We start from the raw sequence: 21,356 nt of genomic DNA, 5'->3' as shown, positions 1-21,356 counted from the left end.
AATAGACACATGAAATAAGTCTCATAAGACCAGGAACTGTAACAAAAACTGAGCAATCTTCTCCAAAGTGAAAGAATCATCTCTGTTCAGAAGCCGCGCGACAGTACAGCTTTAGGGACCGTTAGTCTTGGATGAGAGAGAACAACCATCTCTAAGCAGAGAATATTTTGGGCAAATGAACAGAATGTGTTCTCCACCTGAGCTGTACAAAGTATTTGCAGATTGGTGGTCTCCTATTTTGGCCAAGCTGTTTACCCTGGTCAATGATACGGGAGTTTTGCGCAGTTCTTGGACCAATGCAATTATTACTCCTGATCTCCATCTAATTACAGGCCAGTCAGCTTGTTGTCAATTGCTGGGAAGCTGTACTCAAAATATTTGTTTAACAGGTTGCTTAGGTGGTTAGAAACCAACAAGATCCTGGGGTTGAGCAAATAGGACTTAGGAAAGGTTATTCTTGGCAATACATCTGCACAACCCAGTATCCTACTCCTGGCAGTGGTCAGATCCAGATTATTTAGGTTTCAACTTAGAATTCATTGTCACGTGACCTCAGCTGGGAGGGACACTGCCATGGGACACAAAGATTGGCAGCCTGCGAACAGGGATTTTTATGTGCTGCTATTGAGTCTGATCATCTCCCTACATGTTTATTTTCATCGGATGAAATATTTCACGCACACATAAGCTGATTCTGCATGGGCCTAAAACAGCAGTGCGGAAACGGTGTGAAAATGGTGTAAAAGGGTTTAAAACGGTGTAAAAGGGTTTATACTGTTTTCACACCGCTGTTTTTGGCCCATGCGGAATCAGCCATAGTTGTACATGGACAGACAGGGCTTGGACAGATTTATGGAGGAGAAGTCGATCTCTGGCTACCAATCTTGATCCTCCTTGATCTGAGGTTGCAAATGCCTCAGCAGACCAGGTGCTCAGGAGCAGCAGCAGCGGCAGAAGGCCATTGCTTTCACATCCTGCATGTGAGCTCCCAAAGGCACCTGGTGGGCCACTGCGAGTAGCAGAGTGCTGGACTAGATGGATCCAGCAGGCGCTTTCTTAAGTTCTTATGTATATCTACCAAGGCAGCAAACTAACAAGAATGCCTTTAAAAAAATCCTCCTCTTAAAAGCCATTAAAGCCAGAGCTAAAATAAATGCAAAACACAGAAACCTTAAACTTGAAAACACTACTGGTGGAGGTAGATTTCCACAGATCTCAAAAAAATTATGTAGAACTGAAGTTATAGTTTAAGAGAACTTGACCTTTAATACAACAAATCAAGAAGAAGAAGAAGAAGAAAAAGAGTTTGGATTTATATCCCCCCTTTCTCTCCTGCAGGAGACTCAAAGGGGCTTACAATCTCCTTGCCCTTCCCCCCTCACAACAAACACCTTGTGAGGTGGGTGGGGCTGAGAGAGCTCCGAGAAGCTGTGACTAGCCCAAGGTCACCCAGCTGGCGTGTGTGGGAGTGTACAGGCTAATCTGAATTCCCCAGATAAGCCTCCACAACTCAGGCAGCAGAGCTGGGAATCAAACCCGGTTCCTCCAGATTAGATACATGAGCTCTTAACCTCCTACGCCACATCTCTTTCTTTCTCTCAACATGGAAGATGAGACAGGCAAAGGAGCGTATTTCTGACACCTGCTCCATGCCCAGAAATTGTAAAAAAAACAAACAAAAAAAGCACGCCAGAATCCCAGCCCAATCTGGCCTGGAAGAAAATTCCTCCCTGACCCCAAAGTGGTGACTGGCATTACTCTGGGCCTATAAGAAAGGGCCCCAAGGGCCGAGCACTGACTCATCTTGTCCTCCCCCCGCCCCACGTCTCACGTTCTACCTAAGTTCACAGTATCAGCCTTGCTACCAGATAGCCATCTAGCCTGTAGTTCAAAAACCTCCAAGGAAGGGAGAGTCAACCGGAATCTCTCCAGAGTGACTCCTACCTTGGCCTGGGTCAAGTCTTTCTGGGGTGAGGAGGAGAGAGAGTTCGGGTATCGCCGTGTCTGCGTGGATCTTTGCTCGTACAGTGGTCCCTGAGCGCTGTTCTGGGAGGTATATGTCGCTGTAGGCATGGTGCTGCTCTGGTAACCAGACTCCTGGGCCTTGTTGGACGAAATCGTGGACAGAGACTCGCTGGGGGAGAAAGATAAGCGCACACGGCTGTTAGTAACATGCCTGCCAAAGGCGAGGATCAGCAGAAGGGCAGCTAGAAAGACTACGAAATCCTTGCTCTGTGGTTTCCATGATACCAGTGATATTTTATACCTTTTAAAAACAACAGAGAAACTGGAGCGAGAAATGCACTGTCTGAGCACTGCAGGTGGCGGCCCAGTCATCAACCTCTGCAGGACCAAATCTGCCAGCAATTCCAGTATTTGCTGTGGCGTACCTTGACCCCTTTTATGGCTATCTGGGAGTCAGAAAAGGTCCATTACAGTGGTGGGGAACCCATGGCACGGGTTTTCTGTGGGCATGCGTGAACAGAGTCCCCCCCCCCCCCCCCCCACATCTAGGCTGGCCTGGGCCGCTGGTCTCGATTATTAGCATTAAACCTAAGACCTAGTTTTGGGGAAGCAGTGTAGGTAACCCTGTTAAGCGCTGTTAAACCCCACTGATTTTCATGCGAAGAACTAAAGCACGATCCTTTACCTGGGAGAAAGCTCAGTTGCTGGCAATGGGGCTTGCTTCTGAGTAAACCCTCCTACGGTCGTGATTCACCCGTTGGAAGAGTTGCACAGTTGCTTCAAAGCAAAGTCACCGACTACCACCAAGCTTACTTCCGAGTAACACATGCCTTGGAGCCAACTGTTTTTTCCAAACTAAAACCTCAGTATTCAGGTTAAATTGCCATGTTGGCACTTTGCGATAAATAAGTGGGTTTTGGGTTGCAATTTGGGCACTCGGTCTCGAAAAGGTTTGCCATCACTGGTCTATTAGTATGCAGCTGAGCCCCAGGTTAGAGTCTCTGGATTGGTCCACCGAGCTGCTTGCCTTTACAGTTCTCCTATTCTACCCTTGAAAATCTTTGGATGGTAGGTGAAGAATGTGTACTTTGGTGAATTTCATACGTTAACTTAGCATAAGAGCAGCCATTTTGCCAAGGACTTTTTTTTTGTAAGAGTAAAATGAGTTTTTCTGTCTCTATCCCTTATCAGGTTCAGCTGGCAGTTCCTGAGGCCTAGCTGTGCGCTGTTCAAGGCCACGATGACCATGGAGAGATAACTGGAGCTCGAATTCCAGTGTCAACTTGTTAGCTTGTGAGTCATGGCACCTACAATAGATAACATAACCTAAAATTATTTCAGCTGCGCTAATTAGTAGAGACTTTTTGATTGGAGGTTCTAGGGCATGTGATACCTACCCTACCCTAAAATGCTTAATTGTTGTAACACAGGGTCCATGTTTACTTTGATTATTGGCTTGTCTTGCTGCACTATATCTCATGCCTTTTTTTCAAGATCAACCTCTTTGTTTCGGCTAAGTATTATTTTCCAGCTTGCTTCTATGCAATGAAGGCGACGCTATTACAAATTGCACAGACTCGACTATTCTGGCTTTTTTCTATACTATTATTATTTACAGCAGCTTTTCAAATTCTTTTCTGTATCATCTGTGAATGGAGTTACAGATATCGTTAATCTGCATTCTTTTTGAATAAATGAAAGTAACTTTGAATAAGTGAACTGTGTTCTTTCATGGTTCAGAAAAGAACTCACGCTTTATGGAACTTAAGGGAGGTACCCCTTTAAGTCTTCATAGCATCTTTGTATGTTGCGGTCCTATCATTTAAGAAGAAATATCCTCCAGATCTCAGATCTTAGACCAAGCCCCCTGATCAGAGACTGCAGGAGTGCAAATCCTCAAAATCCGCACTCAGAAAAGCACACCAAACAACGAGGATTCCCCCCAGCATCATAAGGGCGCTGCAGGCTAAATGGCCTGTCTCGGACGCAAGAGGAGCCCCGCCTTCGTTGGGGCAGGGGAGCGCAACCCCAGACGCATGCAGGGACTCACCTTGCCGTACTTGTGTACAGGCTGCTCGGAGGCTGGCTCACGGAGGCACTCGTGGCCGGAGCGGGTTCGTACTCCGAAAGGACAGGCTCTGAACCGAACTGCAACGCCCCGAACTGCAAGTTAAGTCCCGAGATATCCGCGGAGCCGGGCATTTCCACCGCCAAAGCAGGAATCTGAGGACGAGAGGAAAGACCGTTACCACGGCAGATTTGCGGCACCGTGCTGAGCGCGAGGCTTCTGGCTTGGCAAGTCTCTTGGAAACTCGGCGGTACTCTCAGAGCGAAGACGGTCCAGCCAATGACAGGAGGAGGAGGAGGAGGAGTTTGGATTTATACCCTCCCTTTCTCTCCTGAAGGAGACTCAAAGGGGCTTTCAATCTCCCTTTCCCACCCACAACAAACACCCTGTGAAGTGGGGCTGAGAGAGCTCCAAAGAACTGTGACTACACAGCTCAAGTGGCAGAGCAGGGAATCAAACCCAGTTCTCCAAATTAGAGCGCACCTGCTCTTAACCACTACACCATGCGAGGCACCTACATAGCAACCTCAACTACGTCACAACCCAGTCCAGAGGGCTAGCTGCTAGATGCGGAGAATCTGACAAACAGAGCTTAGACAGGCAGGGTTTTTTTATGATTTCATTTCTTAGCCTTGTATGCTGCCCTTCCCCTAAACAGACTCAGGGCAGCTCACAACATATTCAATACCACGTAAAACCAGTATAAATACAGCTAAAGGTAAAGTTTCCCCTACAGTCGTATCCGACCCTGATGTACTACTGCGAGCAGTAGGGTAGTTTGCCATTGATTTTGTGGGGTAGTTTGCCATTGCTTTCCCCAAATAATACAAATAAAAACATTTAAAATCATTCCAGATCTGATCGCACTCATACATACATAAAACAAGCAAGGAGGGCAGAGGGACGGAAAACCTTATTAGTCAGACTTCATGGGAGGAGTTAGAGTCCTAAATGTTCAATACAATTAAACCTTTTTTTTTTGAACTGTTGGTCATTTGTCTATGGGTCTTACATTCTGTTCTGGTTGCCAATGCAAGGCACCTCTGCTAAGCATAGCCCCGCTGAACAGAACCCAAAACCTCCGGCAAGCAGCATATAGCAGTGGAAAGCGACTCGCACTTGGGAGAGTACTCAGGTGTCCAGTTCTGGTCGCCTACATCTCAAAAAAAGCGATATTGAATGAGATAGGAAAAGTGCAGAGGAAGGGCAACGAGGTGGGATGATTGAAGGCTGGGATTGGGAGCACCTTCCTTATGAGGGAGAGGCTGCAGAGTTTGGGGGACTCTTTTTTTAGTTTGGAGAGGAGACGCCTTGAGGGGGGGATATGGGACTGGAAGCCCATAAAATCCATGCATGGGTAGAAATGTTGACAGGAGAGAAATTTTTCTCTTCTCAGCAATATTCAGGAACCAGGGGCATCCATTGAAAATGCCTGGGGGGAAGGATCATGGACTAATAAAAGTTGAACACACTTCTTCACACGACGTGTGATTGGTGTTTGGAATATGCTGCCACAGGAGGTGGTGATGGCCACTAACCTGGACAGCTTTAAAAGGGGCTTGGACATTTTATGGAGGAGAAGTCGATGTAGGGCTACCAATCTTGATCCTCCTTGATCTGAGATTGCAAATGCCTTAACAGACCAGGTGATCGGGAGCAACAGCCACAGAAGGCCATTGCTTTCACATCCTGCATGTGAGCTCCCAAAGGCACCTGGTGGGCCACTGCGAGTAGCAGAGAGCTGGACTAGATGGACTCTGGTCTGATCCAGCTGGCTTGTTCGTATGTTCTTAACCTTCGCACCGTGCACCACTTCCAAAAACCACTGCCGCTTCACCAAGGCCTGGCAACTGTGCCCTCAGAGAAGCCCCATGTGTGCCCCCCAACCAATCAGCCCCTGAGCGTGTTTGGGCCCTCGGCCGCCTCCCTACCTTTGATGTCAAGGACGCCTTCTTTTTCTGCTGCTTCAACTTCTGCTGGGCTGGCTGGGGGCTGGACGACTGGTTGTCCGAGGAGCCCGGGGACATCTGCGGAACGGGGTTGGTTTTGCTAGCCAGGGGGGACGAGGGGGGCGCCGGGGCCGTGACGGAGGCCGTCACCACAGGCGGCTTGTCCTGCAGGAACACGTCCATCATGGCCGAGGTGGGTGGGAAGGCCTGGCGCTTGGCGAACGGGCTGTGCACCGCAGAATCCGACGGGTTCTTCAGATCTGTTGGGCCGGAAGGAAAGGGAAAGGTCAGCGCAGCTTTGGCAGCCTGGCCGAGGCCGGCGAATCTTAGCTCCAGCTTCTACCACTCAGACCTTTGAATCACAGGGGAACATGCCATGATATCTAAAAAAGAGTAAAAGTCCACAAAGAGGTCATCTTCTGAGTTAGCAGAGGTTTGCCAACCCAGAGGACGGAGACAGTCAGTCTCGGGGCAAGAGGTGGCAACCATTGACCTTTCTACACACAAAAAAGAGGGTGCAGCAGTAAATATTAGTAATTAGGATTGGTCAGAATTGTTGCTACTCTGGTTGCATCAATTTCTCAGGATACATATATATATGAGATATAGATGTTGATTCGCATCATTGAACCATTATTTCTGATAGAGTATTTCATTAATTATAATCACAATAACTTATTTTTAAACAACATCCAAGAGGTAAGTCCGAAATCATAATTTTGGACTCATCACTGGACATGTTCAGAACAGTTACCTGAATGGATTTATATAAAATTATATTGATGAATTATTTGGACTGAACATTTATTGATGTATATACATGACTTCGCATTGATTGGAACTAAATACTTACCTGATGATCCTGGATTTATCTGGGATGATTTCGGACTTACCTCTTGGATGTTGTTTAAAAATAAGTTATTGTGATTATAATTAATGAAATATATAAAAAATGAACAATGATATAAATCCATGTATACATATATGCATCTGAGAAATTAGTCACAGCCAGAGTGCAACAGTTGTGATGGTCTAATCATTGACCTTTAACATGATTGGTGAATTCAACTGTGATTCTAGACCTGGGGTAGGGAACCTGCGGCTCTCCAGATGTTCAGGAACTACAATTCCCATCAGCCCCTGCCAGCATGGCCAATTGGCCATGCTGGCAGGGGCTGATGGGAATTGTAGTTCCTGAACATCTGGAGAGCCGCAGGTTCCCTACCCCTGTTCTAGACCAATGAGAGGCTGAGGCCTGGGCGGGGAAAAGTATCCCTGATGTATGCTTTGTATATGCTGAGTTGAGTTGAGATATAGTCTGAGTTAAGTTCTGTATGTGTTGAATTTTGTTCTTGCTGAAGGGTTCTGTATAGTATAATAGTCTTGTGTAGAACAGACTTGTGTAACCTTGCAACTGCTGAAGTAAAAACCTTCCTATGGAAAGAACATCTTGCGTGGAGAGTCTACTTTTCCAAGAGTGGTAGAAGGTTGCAGTGAGTGCAAGAAGACTGAACATTCTCATCTTACCGGAGTGACTCCGCTTTACACTCTGCTGATAGAACGCAGCCTCGAAAAAGAGCTGGTTTGTTCCAAGTACCCCAGAAAGGGCCCGCTATGACAGAGCGGGCCCCCACTCAGCTGGTGAACTTGATCGCTGCTGTGGCATACGCTGTCCCCCCTTTATGGCTATGAGGGAGCCTGGGGGGGGTGGGGGGGGGGGGGGGTGGGGGGGGGGGGGGGTGGGGGGGGGGGGGGGTGGGGGGGGGGGGGGGTGGGGGGGGGGGGGGGTGGGGGGGGGGGGGGGTGGGGGGGGGGGGGGGTGGGGGGGGGGGGGGGTGGGGGGGGGGGGGGGTGGGGGGGGGGGGGGGTGGGGGGGGGGGGGGGTGGGGGGGGGGGGGGGTGGGGGGGGGGGGGGGTGGGGGGGGGGGGGGGTGGGGGGGGGGGGGGGTGGGGGGGGGGGGGGGTGGGGGGGGGGGGGGGTGGGGGGGGGGGGGGGTGGGGGGGGGGGGGGGTGGGGGGGGGGGGGGGTGGGGGGGGGGGGGGGTGGGGGGGGGGGGGGGTGGGGGGGGGGGGGGGTGGGGGGGGGGGGGGGTGGGGGGGGGGGGGGGTGGGGGGGGGGGGGGGTGGGGGGGGGGGGGGGTGGGGGGGGGGGGGGGTGGGGGGGGGGGGGGGTGGGGGGGGGGGGGGGTGGGGGGGGGGGGGGGTGGGGGGGGGGGGGGGTGGGGGGGGGGGGGGGTGGGGGGGGGGGGGGGTGGGGGGGGGGGGGGGTGGGGGGGGGGGGGGGTGGGGGGGGGGGGGGGTGGGGGGGGGGGGGGGTGGGGGGGGGGGGGGGTGGGGGGGGGGGGGGGTGGGGGGGGGGGGGGGTGGGGGGGGGGGGGGGTGGGGGGGGGGGGGGGTGGGGGGGGGGGGGGGTGGGGGGGGGGGGGGGTGGGGGGGGGGGGGGGTGGGGGGGGGGGGGGGTGGGGGGGGGGGGGGGTGGGGGGGGGGGGGGGTGGGGGGGGGGGGGGGTGGGGGGGGGGGGGGGTGGGGGGGGGGGGGGGTGGGGGGGGGGGGGGGTGGGGGGGGGGGGGGGTGGGGGGGGGGGGGGGTGGGGGGGGGGGGGGGTGGGGGGGGGGGGGGGTGGGGGGGGGGGGGGGTGGGGGGGGGGGGGGGTGGGGGGGGGGGGGGGTGGGGGGGGGGGGGGGTGGGGGGGGGGGGGGGTGGGGGGGGGGGGGGGTGGGGGGGGGGGGGGGTGGGGGGGGGGGGGGGTGGGGGGGGGGGGGGGTGGGGGGGGGGGGGGGTGGGGGGGGGGGGGGGTGGGGGGGGGGGGGGGTGGGGGGGGGGGGGGGTGGGGGGGGGGGGGGGTGGGGGGGGGGGGGGGTGGGGGGGGGGGGGGGTGGGGGGGGGGGGGGGTGGGGGGGGGGGGGGGTGGGGGGGGGGGGGGGTGGGGGGGGGGGGGGGTGGGGGGGGGGGGGGGTGGGGGGGGGGGGGGGTGGGGGGGGGGGGGGGTGGGGGGGGGGGGGGGTGGGGGGGGGGGGGGGTGGGGGGGGGGGGGGGTGGGGGGGGGGGGGGGTGGGGGGGGGGGGGGGTGGGGGGGGGGGGGGGTGGGGGGGGGGGGGGGTGGGGGGGGGGGGGGGTGGGGGGGGGGGGGGGTGGGGGGGGGGGGGGGTGGGGGGGGGGGGGGGTGGGGGGGGGGGGGGGTGGGGGGGGGGGGGGGTGGGGGGGGGGGGGGGTGGGGGGGGGGGGGGGTGGGGGGGGGGGGGGGTGGGGGGGGGGGGGGGTGGGGGGGGGGGGGGGTGGGGGGGGGGGGGGGTGGGGGGGGGGGGGGGTGGGGGGGGGGGGGGGTGGGGGGGGGGGGGGGTGGGGGGGGGGGGGGGTGGGGGGGGGGGGGGGTGGGGGGGGGGGGGGGTGGGGGGGGGGGGGGGTGGGGGGGGGGGGGGGTGGGGGGGGGGGGGGGTGGGGGGGGGGGGGGGTGGGGGGGGGGGGGGGTGGGGGGGGGGGGGGGTGGGGGGGGGGGGGGGTGGGGGGGGGGGGGGGTGGGGGGGGGGGGGGGTGGGGGGGGGGGGGGGTGGGGGGGGGGGGGGGTGGGGGGGGGGGGGGGTGGGGGGGGGGGGGGGTGGGGGGGGGGGGGGGTGGGGGGGGGGGGGGGTGGGGGGGGGGGGGGGTGGGGGGGGGGGGGGGTGGGGGGGGGGGGGGGTGGGGGGGGGGGGGGGTGGGGGGGGGGGGGGGTGGGGGGGGGGGGGGGTGGGGGGGGGGGGGGGTGGGGGGGGGGGGGGGTGGGGGGGGGGGGGGGTGGGGGGGGGGGGGGGTGGGGGGGGGGGGGGGTGGGGGGGGGGGGGGGTGGGGGGGGGGGGGGGTGGGGGGGGGGGGGGGTGGGGGGGGGGGGGGGTGGGGGGGGGGGGGGGTGGGGGGGGGGGGGGGTGGGGGGGGGGGGGGGTGGGGGGGGGGGGGGGTGGGGGGGGGGGGGGGTGGGGGGGGGGGGGGGTGGGGGGGGGGGGGGGTGGGGGGGGGGGGGGGTGGGGGGGGGGGGGGGTGGGGGGGGGGGGGGGTGGGGGGGGGGGGGGGTGGGGGGGGGGGGGGGTGGGGGGGGGGGGGGGTGGGGGGGGGGGGGGGTGGGGGGGGGGGGGGGTGGGGGGGGGGGGGGGTGGGGGGGGGGGGGGGTGGGGGGGGGGGGGGGTGGGGGGGGGGGGGGGTGGGGGGGGGGGGGGGTGGGGGGGGGGGGGGGTGGGGGGGGGGGGGGGTGGGGGGGGGGGGGGGTGGGGGGGGGGGGGGGTGGGGGGGGGGGGGGGTGGGGGGGGGGGGGGGTGGGGGGGGGGGGGGGTGGGGGGGGGGGGGGGTGGGGGGGGGGGGGGGTGGGGGGGGGGGGGGGTGGGGGGGGGGGGGGGTGGGGGGGGGGGGGGGTGGGGGGGGGGGGGGGTGGGGGGGGGGGGGGGTGGGGGGGGGGGGGGGTGGGGGGGGGGGGGGGTGGGGGGGGGGGGGGGTGGGGGGGGGGGGGGGTGGGGGGGGGGGGGGGTGGGGGGGGGGGGGGGTGGGGGGGGGGGGGGGTGGGGGGGGGGGGGGGTGGGGGGGGGGGGGGGTGGGGGGGGGGGGGGGTGGGGGGGGGGGGGGGTGGGGGGGGGGGGGGGTGGGGGGGGGGGGGGGTGGGGGGGGGGGGGGGTGGGGGGGGGGGGGGGTGGGGGGGGGGGGGGGTGGGGGGGGGGGGGGGTGGGGGGGGGGGGGGGTGGGGGGGGGGGGGGGTGGGGGGGGGGGGGGGTGGGGGGGGGGGGGGGTGGGGGGGGGGGGGGGTGGGGGGGGGGGGGGGTGGGGGGGGGGGGGGGTGGGGGGGGGGGGGGGTGGGGGGGGGGGGGGGTGGGGGGGGGGGGGGGTGGGGGGGGGGGGGGGTGGGGGGGGGGGGGGGTGGGGGGGGGGGGGGGTGGGGGGGGGGGGGGGTGGGGGGGGGGGGGGGTGGGGGGGGGGGGGGGTGGGGGGGGGGGGGGGTGGGGGGGGGGGGGGGTGGGGGGGGGGGGGGGTGGGGGGGGGGGGGGGTGGGGGGGGGGGGGGGTGGGGGGGGGGGGGGGTGGGGGGGGGGGGGGGTGGGGGGGGGGGGGGGTGGGGGGGGGGGGGGGTGGGGGGGGGGGGGGGTGGGGGGGGGGGGGGGTGGGGGGGGGGGGGGGTGGGGGGGGGGGGGGGTGGGGGGGGGGGGGGGTGGGGGGGGGGGGGGGTGGGGGGGGGGGGGGGTGGGGGGGGGGGGGGGTGGGGGGGGGGGGGGGTGGGGGGGGGGGGGGGTGGGGGGGGGGGGGGGTGGGGGGGGGGGGGGGTGGGGGGGGGGGGGGGTGGGGGGGGGGGGGGGTGGGGGGGGGGGGGGGTGGGGGGGGGGGGGGGTGGGGGGGGGGGGGGGTGGGGGGGGGGGGGGGTGGGGGGGGGGGGGGGTGGGGGGGGGGGGGGGTGGGGGGGGGGGGGGGTGGGGGGGGGGGGGGGTGGGGGGGGGGGGGGGTGGGGGGGGGGGGGGGTGGGGGGGGGGGGGGGTGGGGGGGGGGGGGGGTGGGGGGGGGGGGGGGTGGGGGGGGGGGGGGGTGGGGGGGGGGGGGGGTGGGGGGGGGGGGGGGTGGGGGGGGGGGGGGGTGGGGGGGGGGGGGGGTGGGGGGGGGGGGGGGTGGGGGGGGGGGGGGGTGGGGGGGGGGGGGGGTGGGGGGGGGGGGGGGTGGGGGGGGGGGGGGGTGGGGGGGGGGGGGGGTGGGGGGGGGGGGGGGTGGGGGGGGGGGGGGGTGGGGGGGGGGGGGGGTGGGGGGGGGGGGGGGTGGGGGGGGGGGGGGGTGGGGGGGGGGGGGGGTGGGGGGGGGGGGGGGTGGGGGGGGGGGGGGGTGGGGGGGGGGGGGGGTGGGGGGGGGGGGGGGTGGGGGGGGGGGGGGGTGGGGGGGGGGGGGGGTGGGGGGGGGGGGGGGTGGGGGGGGGGGGGGGTGGGGGGGGGGGGGGGTGGGGGGGGGGGGGGGTGGGGGGGGGGGGGGGTGGGGGGGGGGGGGGGTGGGGGGGGGGGGGGGTGGGGGGGGGGGGGGGTGGGGGGGGGGGGGGGTGGGGGGGGGGGGGGGTGGGGGGGGGGGGGGGTGGGGGGGGGGGGGGGTGGGGGGGGGGGGGGGTGGGGGGGGGGGGGGGTGGGGGGGGGGGGGGGTGGGGGGGGGGGGGGGTGGGGGGGGGGGGGGGTGGGGGGGGGGGGGGGTGGGGGGGGGGGGGGGTGGGGGGGGGGGGGGGTGGGGGGGGGGGGGGGTGGGGGGGGGGGGGGGTGGGGGGGGGGGGGGGTGGGGGGGGGGGGGGGTGGGGGGGGGGGGGGGTGGGGGGGGGGGGGGGTGGGGGGGGGGGGGGGTGGGGGGGGGGGGGGGTGGGGGGGGGGGGGGGTGGGGGGGGGGGGGGGTGGGGGGGGGGGGGGGTGGGGGGGGGGGGGGGTGGGGGGGGGGGGGGGTGGGGGGGGGGGGGGGTGGGGGGGGGGGGGGGTGGGGGGGGGGGGGGGTGGGGGGGGGGGGGGGTGGGGGGGGGGGGGGGTGGGGGGGGGGGGGGGTGGGGGGGGGGGGGGGTGGGGGGGGGGGGGGGTGGGGGGGGGGGGGGGTGGGGGGGGGGGGGGGTGGGGGGGGGGGGGGGTGGGGGGGGGGGGGGGTGGGGGGGGGGGGGGGTGGGGGGGGGGGGGGGTGGGGGGGGGGGGGGGTGGGGGGGGGGGGGGGTGGGGGGGGGGGGGGGTGGGGGGGGGGGGGGGTGGGGGGGGGGGGGGGTGGGGGGGGGGGGGGGTGGGGGGGGGGGGGGGTGGGGGGGGGGGGGGGTGGGGGGGGGGGGGGGTGGGGGGGGGGGGGGGTGGGGGGGGGGGGGGGTGGGGGGGGGGGGGGGTGGGGGGGGGGGGGGGTGGGGGGGGGGGGGGGTGGGGGGGGGGGGGGGTGGGGGGGGGGGGGGGTGGGGGGGGGGGGGGGTGGGGGGGGGGGGGGGTGGGGGGGGGGGGGGGTGGGGGGGGGGGGGGGTGGGGGGGGGGGGGGGTGGGGGGGGGGGGGGGTGGGGGGGGGGGGGGGTGGGGGGGGGGGGGGGTGGGGGGGGGGGGGGGTGGGGGGGGGGGGGGGTGGGGGGGGGGGGGGGTGGGGGGGGGGGGGGGTGGGGGGGGGGGGGGGTGGGGGGGGGGGGGGGTGGGGGGGGGGGGGGGTGGGGGGGGGGGGGGGTGGGGGGGGGGGGGGGTGGGGGGGGGGGGGGGTGGGGGGGGGGGGGGGTGGGGGGGGGGGGGGGTGGGGGGGGGGGGGGGTGGGGGGGGGGGGGGGTGGGGGGGGGGGGGGGTGGGGGGGGGGGGGGGTGGGGGGGGGGGGGGGTGGGGGGGGGGGGGGGTGGGGGGGGGGGGGGGTGGGGGGGGGGGGGGGTGGGGGGGGGGGGGGGTGGGGGGGGGGGGGGGTGGGGGGGGGGGGGGGTGGGGGGGGGGGGGGGTGGGGGGGGGGGGGGGTGGGGGGGGGGGGGGGTGGGGGGGGGGGGGGGTGGGGGGGGGGGGGGGTGGGGGGGGGGGGGGGTGGGGGGGGGGGGGGGTGGGGGGGGGGGGGGGTGGGGGGGGGGGGGGGTGGGGGGGGGGGGGGGTGGGGGGGGGGGGGGGTGGGGGGGGGGGGGGGTGGGGGGGGGGGGGGGTGGGGGGGGGGGGGGGTGGGGGGGGGGGGGGGTGGGGGGGGGGGGGGGTGGGGGGGGGGGGGGGTGGGGGGGGGGGGGGGTGGGGGGGGGGGGGGGTGGGGGGGGGGGGGGGTGGGGGGGGGGGGGGGTGGGGGGGGGGGGGGGTGGGGGGGGGGGGGGGTGGGGGGGGGGGGGGGTGGGGGGGGGGGGGGGTGGGGGGGGGGGGGGGTGGGGGGGGGGGGGGGTGGGGGGGGGGGGGGGTGGGGGGGGGGGGGGGTGGGGGGGGGGGGGGGTGGGGGGGGGGGGGGGTGGGGGGGGGGGGGGGTGGGGGGGGGGGGGGGTGGGGGGGGGGGGGGGTGGGGGGGGGGGGGGGTGGGGGGGGGGGGGGGTGGGGGGGGGGGGGGGTGGGGGGGGGGGGGGGTGGGGGGGGGGGGGGGTGGGGGGGGGGGGGGGTGGGGGGGGGGGGGGGTGGGGGGGGGGGGGGGTGGGGGGGGGGGGGGGTGGGGGGGGGGGGGGGTGGGGGGGGGGGGGGGTGGGGGGGGGGGGGGGTGGGGGGGGGGGGGGGTGGGGGGGGGGGGGGGTGGGGGGGGGGGGGGGTGGGGGGGGGGGGGGGTGGGGGGGGGGGGGGGTGGGGGGGGGGGGGGGTGGGGGGGGGGGGGGGTGGGGGGGGGGGGGGGTGGGGGGGGGGGGGGGTGGGGGGGGGGGGGGGTGGGGGGGGGGGGGGGTGGGGGGGGGGGGGGGTGGGGGGGGGGGGGGGTGGGGGGGGGGGGGGGTGGGGGGGGGGGGGGGTGGGGGGGGGGGGGGGTGGGGGGGGGGGGGGGTGGGGGGGGGGGGGGGTGGGGGGGGGGGGGGGTGGGGGGGGGGGGGGGTGGGGGGGGGGGGGGGTGGGGGGGGGGGGGGGTGGGGGGGGGGGGGGGTGGGGGGGGGGGGGGGTGGGGGGGGGGGGGGGTGGGGGGGGGGGGGGGTGGGGGGGGGGGGGGGTGGGGGGGGGGGGGGGTGGGGGGGGGGGGGGGTGGGGGGGGGGGGGGGTGGGGGGGGGGGGGGGTGGGGGGGGGGGGGGGTGGGGGGGGGGGGGGGTGGGGGGGGGGGGGGGTGGGGGGGGGGGGGGGTGGGGGGGGGGGGGGGTGGGGGGGGGGGGGGGTGGGGGGGGGGGGGGGTGGGGGGGGGGGGGGGTGGGGGGGGGGGGGGGTGGGGGGGGGGGGGGGTGGGGGGGGGGGGGGGTGGGGGGGGGGGGGGGTGGGGGGGGGGGGGGGTGGGGGGGGGGGGGGGTGGGGGGGGGGGGGGGTGGGGGGGGGGGGGGGTGGGGGGGGGGGGGGGTGGGGGGGGGGGGGGGTGGGGGGGGGGGGGGGTGGGGGGGGGGGGGGGTGGGGGGGGGGGGGGGTGGGGGGGGGGGGGGGTGGGGGGGGGGGGGGGTGGGGGGGGGGGGGGGTGGGGGGGGGGGGGGGTGGGGGGGGGGGGGGGTGGGGGGGGGGGGGGGTGGGGGGGGGGGGGGGTGGGGGGGGGGGGGGGTGGGGGGGGGGGGGGGTGGGGGGGGGGGGGGGTGGGGGGGGGGGGGGGTGGGGGGGGGGGGGGGTGGGGGGGGGGGGGGGTGGGGGGGGGGGGGGGTGGGGGGGGGGGGGGGTGGGGGGGGGGGGGGGTGGGGGGGGGGGGGGGTGGGGGGGGGGGGGGGTGGGGGGGGGGGGGGGTGGGGGGGGGGGGGGGTGGGGGGGGGGGGGGGTGGGGGGGGGGGGGGGTGGGGGGGGGGGGGGGTGGGGGGGGGGGGGGGTGGGGGGGGGGGGGGGTGGGGGGGGGGGGGGGTGGGGGGGGGGGGGGGTGGGGGGGGGGGGGGGTGGGGGGGGGGGGGGGTGGGGGGGGGGGGGGGTGGGGGGGGGGGGGGGTGGGGGGGGGGGGGGGTGGGGGGGGGGGGGGGTGGGGGGGGGGGGGGGTGGGGGGGGGGGGGGGTGGGGGGGGGGGGGGGTGGGGGGGGGGGGGGGTGGGGGGGGGGGGGGGTGGGGGGGGGGGGGGGTGGGGGGGGGGGGGGGTGGGGGGGGGGGGGGGTGGGGGGGGGGGGGGGTGGGGGGGGGGGGGGGTGGGGGGGGGGGGGGGTGGGGGGGGGGGGGGGTGGGGGGGGGGGGGGGTGGGGGGGGGGGGGGGTGGGGGGGGGGGGGGGTGGGGGGGGGGGGGGGTGGGGGGGGGGGGGGGTGGGGGGGGGGGGGGGTGGGGGGGGGGGGGGGTGGGGGGGGGGGGGGGTGGGGGGGGGGGGGGGTGGGGGGGGGGGGGGGTGGGGGGGGGGGGGGGTGGGGGGGGGGGGGGGTGGGGGGGGGGGGGGGTGGGGGGGGGGGGGGGTGGGGGGGGGGGGGGGTGGGGGGGGGGGGGGGTGGGGGGGGGGGGGGGTGGGGGGGGGGGGGGGTGGGGGGGGGGGGGGGTGGGGGGGGGGGGGGGTGGGGGGGGGGGGGGGTGGGGGGGGGGGGGGGTGGGGGGGGGGGGGGGTGGGGGGGGGGGGGGGTGGGGGGGGGGGGGGGTGGGGGGGGGGGGGGGTGGGGGGGGGGGGGGGTGGGGGGGGGGGGGGGTGGGGGGGGGGGGGGGTGGGGGGGGGGGGGGGTGGGGGGGGGGGGGGGTGGGGGGGGGGGGGGGTGGGGGGGGGGGGGGGTGGGGGGGGGGGGGGGTGGGGGGGGGGGGGGGTGGGGGGGGGGGGGGGTGGGGGGGGGGGGGGGTGGGGGGGGGGGGGGGTGGGGGGGGGGGGGGGTGGGGGGGGGGGGGGGTGGGGGGGGGGGGGGGTGGGGGGGGGGGGGGGTGGGGGGGGGGGGGGGTGGGGGGGGGGGGGGGTGGGGGGGGGGGGGGGTGGGGGGGGGGGGGGGTGGGGGGGGGGGGGGGTGGGGGGGGGGGGGGGTGGGGGGGGGGGGGGGTGGGGGGGGGGGGGGGTGGGGGGGGGGGGGGGTGGGGGGGGGGGGGGGTGGGGGGGGGGGGGGGTGGGGGGGGGGGGGGGTGGGGGGGGGGGGGGGTGGGGGGGGGGGGGGGTGGGGGGGGGGGGGGGTGGGGGGGGGGGGGGGTGGGGGGGGGGGGGGGTGGGGGGGGGGGGGGGTGGGGGGGGGGGGGGGTGGGGGGGGGGGGGGGTGGGGGGGGGGGGGGGTGGGGGGGGGGGGGGGTGGGGGGGGGGGGGGGTGGGGGGGGGGGGGGGTGGGGGGGGGGGGGGGTGGGGGGGGGGGGGGGTGGGGGGGGGGGGGGGTGGGGGGGGGGGGGGGTGGGGGGGGGGGGGGGTGGGGGGGGGGGGGGGTGGGGGGGGGGGGGGGTGGGGGGGGGGGGGGGTGGGGGGGGGGGGGGGTGGGGGGGGGGGGGGGTGGGGGGGGGGGGGGGTGGGGGGGGGGGGGGGTGGGGGGGGGGGGGGGTGGGGGGGGGGGGGGGTGGGGGGGGGGGGGGGTGGGGGGGGGGGGGGGTGGGGGGGGGGGGGGGTGGGGGGGGGGGGGGGTGGGGGGGGGGGGGGGTGGGGGGGGGGGGGGGTGGGGGGGGGGGGGGGTGGGGGGGGGGGGGGGTGGGGGGGGGGGGGGGTGGGGGGGGGGGGGGGTGGGGGGGGGGGGGGGTGGGGGGGGGGGGGGGTGGGGGGGGGGGGGGGTGGGGGGGGGGGGGGGTGGGGGGGGGGGGGGGTGGGGGGGGGGGGGGGTGGGGGGGGGGGGGGGTGGGGGGGGGGGGGGGTGGGGGGGGGGGGGGGTGGGGGGGGGGGGGGGTGGGGGGGGGGGGGGGTGGGGGGGGGGGGGGGTGGGGGGGGGGGGGGGTGGGGGGGGGGGGGGGTGGGGGGGGGGGGGGGTGGGGGGGGGGGGGGGTGGGGGGGGGGGGGGGTGGGGGGGGGGGGGGGTGGGGGGGGGGGGGGGTGGGGGGGGGGGGGGGTGGGGGGGGGGGGGGGTGGGGGGGGGGGGGGGTGGGGGGGGGGGGGGGTGGGGGGGGGGGGGGGTGGGGGGGGGGGGGGGTGGGGGGGGGGGGGGGTGGGGGGGGGGGGGGGTGGGGGGGGGGGGGGGTGGGGGGGGGGGGGGGTGGGGGGGGGGGGGGGTGGGGGGGGGGGGGGGTGGGGGGGGGGGGGGGTGGGGGGGGGGGGGGGTGGGGGGGGGGGGGGGTGGGGGGGGGGGGGGGTGGGGGGGGGGGGGGGTGGGGGGGGGGGGGGGTGGGGGGGGGGGGGGGTGGGGGGGGGGGGGGGTGGGGGGGGGGGGGGGTGGGGGGGGGGGGGGGTGGGGGGGGGGGGGGGTGGGGGGGGGGGGGGGTGGGGGGGGGGGGGGGTGGGGGGGGGGGGGGGTGGGGGGGGGGGGGGGTGGGGGGGGGGGGGGGTGGGGGGGGGGGGGGGTGGGGGGGGGGGGGGGTGGGGGGGGGGGGGGGTGGGGGGGGGGGGGGGTGGGGGGGGGGGGGGGTGGGGGGGGGGGGGGGTGGGGGGGGGGGGGGGTGGGGGGGGGGGGGGGTGGGGGGGGGGGGGGGTGGGGGGGGGGGGGGGTGGGGGGGGGGGGGGGTGGGGGGGGGGGGGGGTGGGGGGGGGGGGGGGTGGGGGGGGGGGGGGGTGGGGGGGGGGGGGGGTGGGGGGGGGGGGGGGTGGGGGGGGGGGGGGGTGGGGGGGGGGGGGGGTGGGGGGGGGGGGGGGTGGGGGGGGGGGGGGGTGGGGGGGGGGGGGGGTGGGGGGGGGGGGGGGTGGGGGGGGGGGGGGGTGGGGGGGGGGGGGGGTGGGGGGGGGGGGGGGTGGGGGGGGGGGGGGGTGGGGGGGGGGGGGGGTGGGGGGGGGGGGGGGTGGGGGGGGGGGGGGGTGGGGGGGGGGGGGGGTGGGGGGGGGGGGGGGTGGGGGGGGGGGGGGGTGGGGGGGGGGGGGGGTGGGGGGGGGGGGGGGTGGGGGGGGGGGGGGGTGGGGGGGGGGGGGGGTGGGGGGGGGGGGGGGTGGGGGGGGGGGGGGGTGGGGGGGGGGGGGGGTGGGGGGGGGGGGGGGTGGGGGGGGGGGGGGGTGGGGGGGGGGGGGGGTGGGGGGGGGGGGGGGTGGGGGGGGGGGGGGGTGGGGGGGGGGGGGGGTGGGGGGGGGGGGGGGTGGGGGGGGGGGGGGGTGGGGGGGGGGGGGGGTGGGGGGGGGGGGGGGTGGGGGGGGGGGGGGGTGGGGGGGGGGGGGGGTGGGGGGGGGGGGGGGTGGGGGGGGGGGGGGGTGGGGGGGGGGGGGGGTGGGGGGGGGGGGGGGTGGGGGGGGGGGGGGGTGGGGGGGGGGGGGGGTGGGGGGGGGGGGGGGTGGGGGGGGGGGGGGGTGGGGGGGGGGGGGGGTGGGGGGGGGGGGGGGTGGGGGGGGGGGGGGGTGGGGGGGGGGGGGGGTGGGGGGGGGGGGGGGTGGGGGGGGGGGGGGGTGGGGGGGGGGGGGGGTGGGGGGGGGGGGGGGTGGGGGGGGGGGGGGGTGGGGGGGGGGGGGGGTGGGGGGGGGGGGGGGTGGGGGGGGGGGGGGGTGGGGGGGGGGGGGGGTGGGGGGGGGGGGGGGTGGGGGGGGGGGGGGGTGGGGGGGGGGGGGGGTGGGGGGGGGGGGGGGTGGGGGGGGGGGGGGGTGGGGGGGGGGGGGGGTGGGGGGGGGGGGGGGTGGGGGGGGGGGGGGGTGGGGGGGGGGGGGGGTGGGGGGGGGGGGGGGTGGGGGGGGGGGGGGGTGGGGGGGGGGGGGGGTGGGGGGGGGGGGGGGTGGGGGGGGGGGGGGGTGGGGGGGGGGGGGGGTGGGGGGGGGGGGGGGTGGGGGGGGGGGGGGGTGGGGGGGGGGGGGGGTGGGGGGGGGGGGGGGTGGGGGGGGGGGGGGGTGGGGGGGGGGGGGGGTGGGGGGGGGGGGGGGTGGGGGGGGGGGGGGGTGGGGGGGGGGGGGGGTGGGGGGGGGGGGGGGTGGGGGGGGGGGGGGGTGGGGGGGGGGGGGGGTGGGGGGGGGGGGGGGTGGGGGGGGGGGGGGGTGGGGGGGGGGGGGGGTGGGGGGGGGGGGGGGTGGGGGGGGGGGGGGGTGGGGGGGGGGGGGGGTGGGGGGGGGGGGGGGTGGGGGGGGGGGGGGGTGGGGGGGGGGGGGGGTGGGGGGGGGGGGGGGTGGGGGGGGGGGGGGGTGGGGGGGGGGGGGGGTGGGGGGGGGGGGGGGTGGGGGGGGGGGGGGGTGGGGGGGGGGGGGGGTGGGGGGGGGGGGGGGTGGGGGGGGGGGGGGGTGGGGGGGGGGGGGGGTGGGGGGGGGGGGGGGTGGGGGGGGGGGGGGGTGGGGGGGGGGGGGGGTGGGGGGGGGGGGGGGTGGGGGGGGGGGGGGGTGGGGGGGGGGGGGGGTGGGGGGGGGGGGGGGTGGGGGGGGGGGGGGGTGGGGGGGGGGGGGGGTGGGGGGGGGGGGGGGTGGGGGGGGGGGGGGGTGGGGGGGGGGGGGGGTGGGGGGGGGGGGGGGTGGGGGGGGGGGGGGGTGGGGGGGGGGGGGGGTGGGGGGGGGGGGGGGTGGGGGGGGGGGGGGGTGGGGGGGGGGGGGGGTGGGGGGGGGGGGGGGTGGGGGGGGGGGGGGGTGGGGGGGGGGGGGGGTGGGGGGGGGGGGGGGTGGGGGGGGGGGGGGGTGGGGGGGGGGGGGGGTGGGGGGGGGGGGGGGTGGGGGGGGGGGGGGGTGGGGGGGGGGGGGGGTGGGGGGGGGGGGGGGTGGGGGGGGGGGGGGGTGGGGGGGGGGGGGGGTGGGGGGGGGGGGGGGTGGGGGGGGGGGGGGGTGGGGGGGGGGGGGGGTGGGGGGGGGGGGGGGTGGGGGGGGGGGGGGGTGGGGGGGGGGGGGGGTGGGGGGGGGGGGGGGTGGGGGGGGGGGGGGGTGGGGGGGGGGGGGGGTGGGGGGGGGGGGGGGTGGGGGGGGGGGGGGGTGGGGGGGGGGGGGGGTGGGGGGGGGGGGGGGTGGGGGGGGGGGGGGGTGGGGGGGGGGGGGGGTGGGGGGGGGGGGGGGTGGGGGGGGGGGGGGGTGGGGGGGGGGGGGGGTGGGGGGGGGGGGGGGTGGGGGGGGGGGGGGGTGGGGGGGGGGGGGGGTGGGGGGGGGGGGGGGTGGGGGGGGGGGGGGGTGGGGGGGGGGGGGGGTGGGGGGGGGGGGGGGTGGGGGGGGGGGGGGGTGGGGGGGGGGGGGGGTGGGGGGGGGGGGGGGTGGGGGGGGGGGGGGGTGGGGGGGGGGGGGGGTGGGGGGGGGGGGGGGTGGGGGGGGGGGGGGGTGGGGGGGGGGGGGGGTGGGGGGGGGGGGGGGTGGGGGGGGGGGGGGGTGGGGGGGGGGGGGGGTGGGGGGGGGGGGGGGTGGGGGGGGGGGGGGGTGGGGGGGGGGGGGGGTGGGGGGGGGGGGGGGTGGGGGGGGGGGGGGGTGGGGGGGGGGGGGGGTGGGGGGGGGGGGGGGTGGGGGGGGGGGGGGGTGGGGGGGGGGGGGGGTGGGGGGGGGGGGGGGTGGGGGGGGGGGGGGGTGGGGGGGGGGGGGGGTGGGGGGGGGGGGGGGTGGGGGGGGGGGGGGGTGGGGGGGGGGGGGGGTGGGGGGGGGGGGGGGTGGGGGGGGGGGGGGGTGGGGGGGGGGGGGGGTGGGGGGGGGGGGGGGTGGGGGGGGGGGGGGGTGGGGGGGGGGGGGGGTGGGGGGGGGGGGGGGTGGGGGGGGGGGGGGGTGGGGGGGGGGGGGGGTGGGGGGGGGGGGGGGTGGGGGGGGGGGGGGGTGGGGGGGGGGGGGGGTGGGGGGGGGGGGGGGTGGGGGGGGGGGGGGGTGGGGGGGGGGGGGGGTGGGGGGGGGGGGGGGTGGGGGGGGGGGGGGGTGGGGGGGGGGGGGGGTGGGGGGGGGGGGGGGTGGGGGGGGGGGGGGGTGGGGGGGGGGGGGGGTG

The 21,356-nt window shown here is 77.0% G+C and overlaps 1 protein-coding gene across 1 annotated transcript in view; it reads right to left on the bottom strand.

Annotated features, from left to right (window-relative positions):
- UBAP2L (ubiquitin associated protein 2 like) overlaps nt 1-21,356 on the bottom strand; it is a 79,382-nt gene that overhangs the window by 29,615 nt on the left and 28,411 nt on the right. Inside the window, 3 exon segments of the mRNA XM_048503439.1 lie at nt 1,945-2,134; nt 4,016-4,188; nt 5,965-6,242. Of these exon segments, the coding sequence (XP_048359396.1) occupies nt 1,945-2,134; nt 4,016-4,188; nt 5,965-6,242 (641 nt within the window).

The sequence above is a fragment of the Sphaerodactylus townsendi genome, linkage group LG01, assembly GCF_021028975.2.
Source record: "Sphaerodactylus townsendi isolate TG3544 linkage group LG01, MPM_Stown_v2.3, whole genome shotgun sequence".
Taxonomy (NCBI): Eukaryota; Metazoa; Chordata; class Lepidosauria; order Squamata; family Sphaerodactylidae; genus Sphaerodactylus; species Sphaerodactylus townsendi.
Note: the sequence above shows the minus strand (reverse complement) of the source record. Positions and strands in the feature narration are given on the sequence as shown.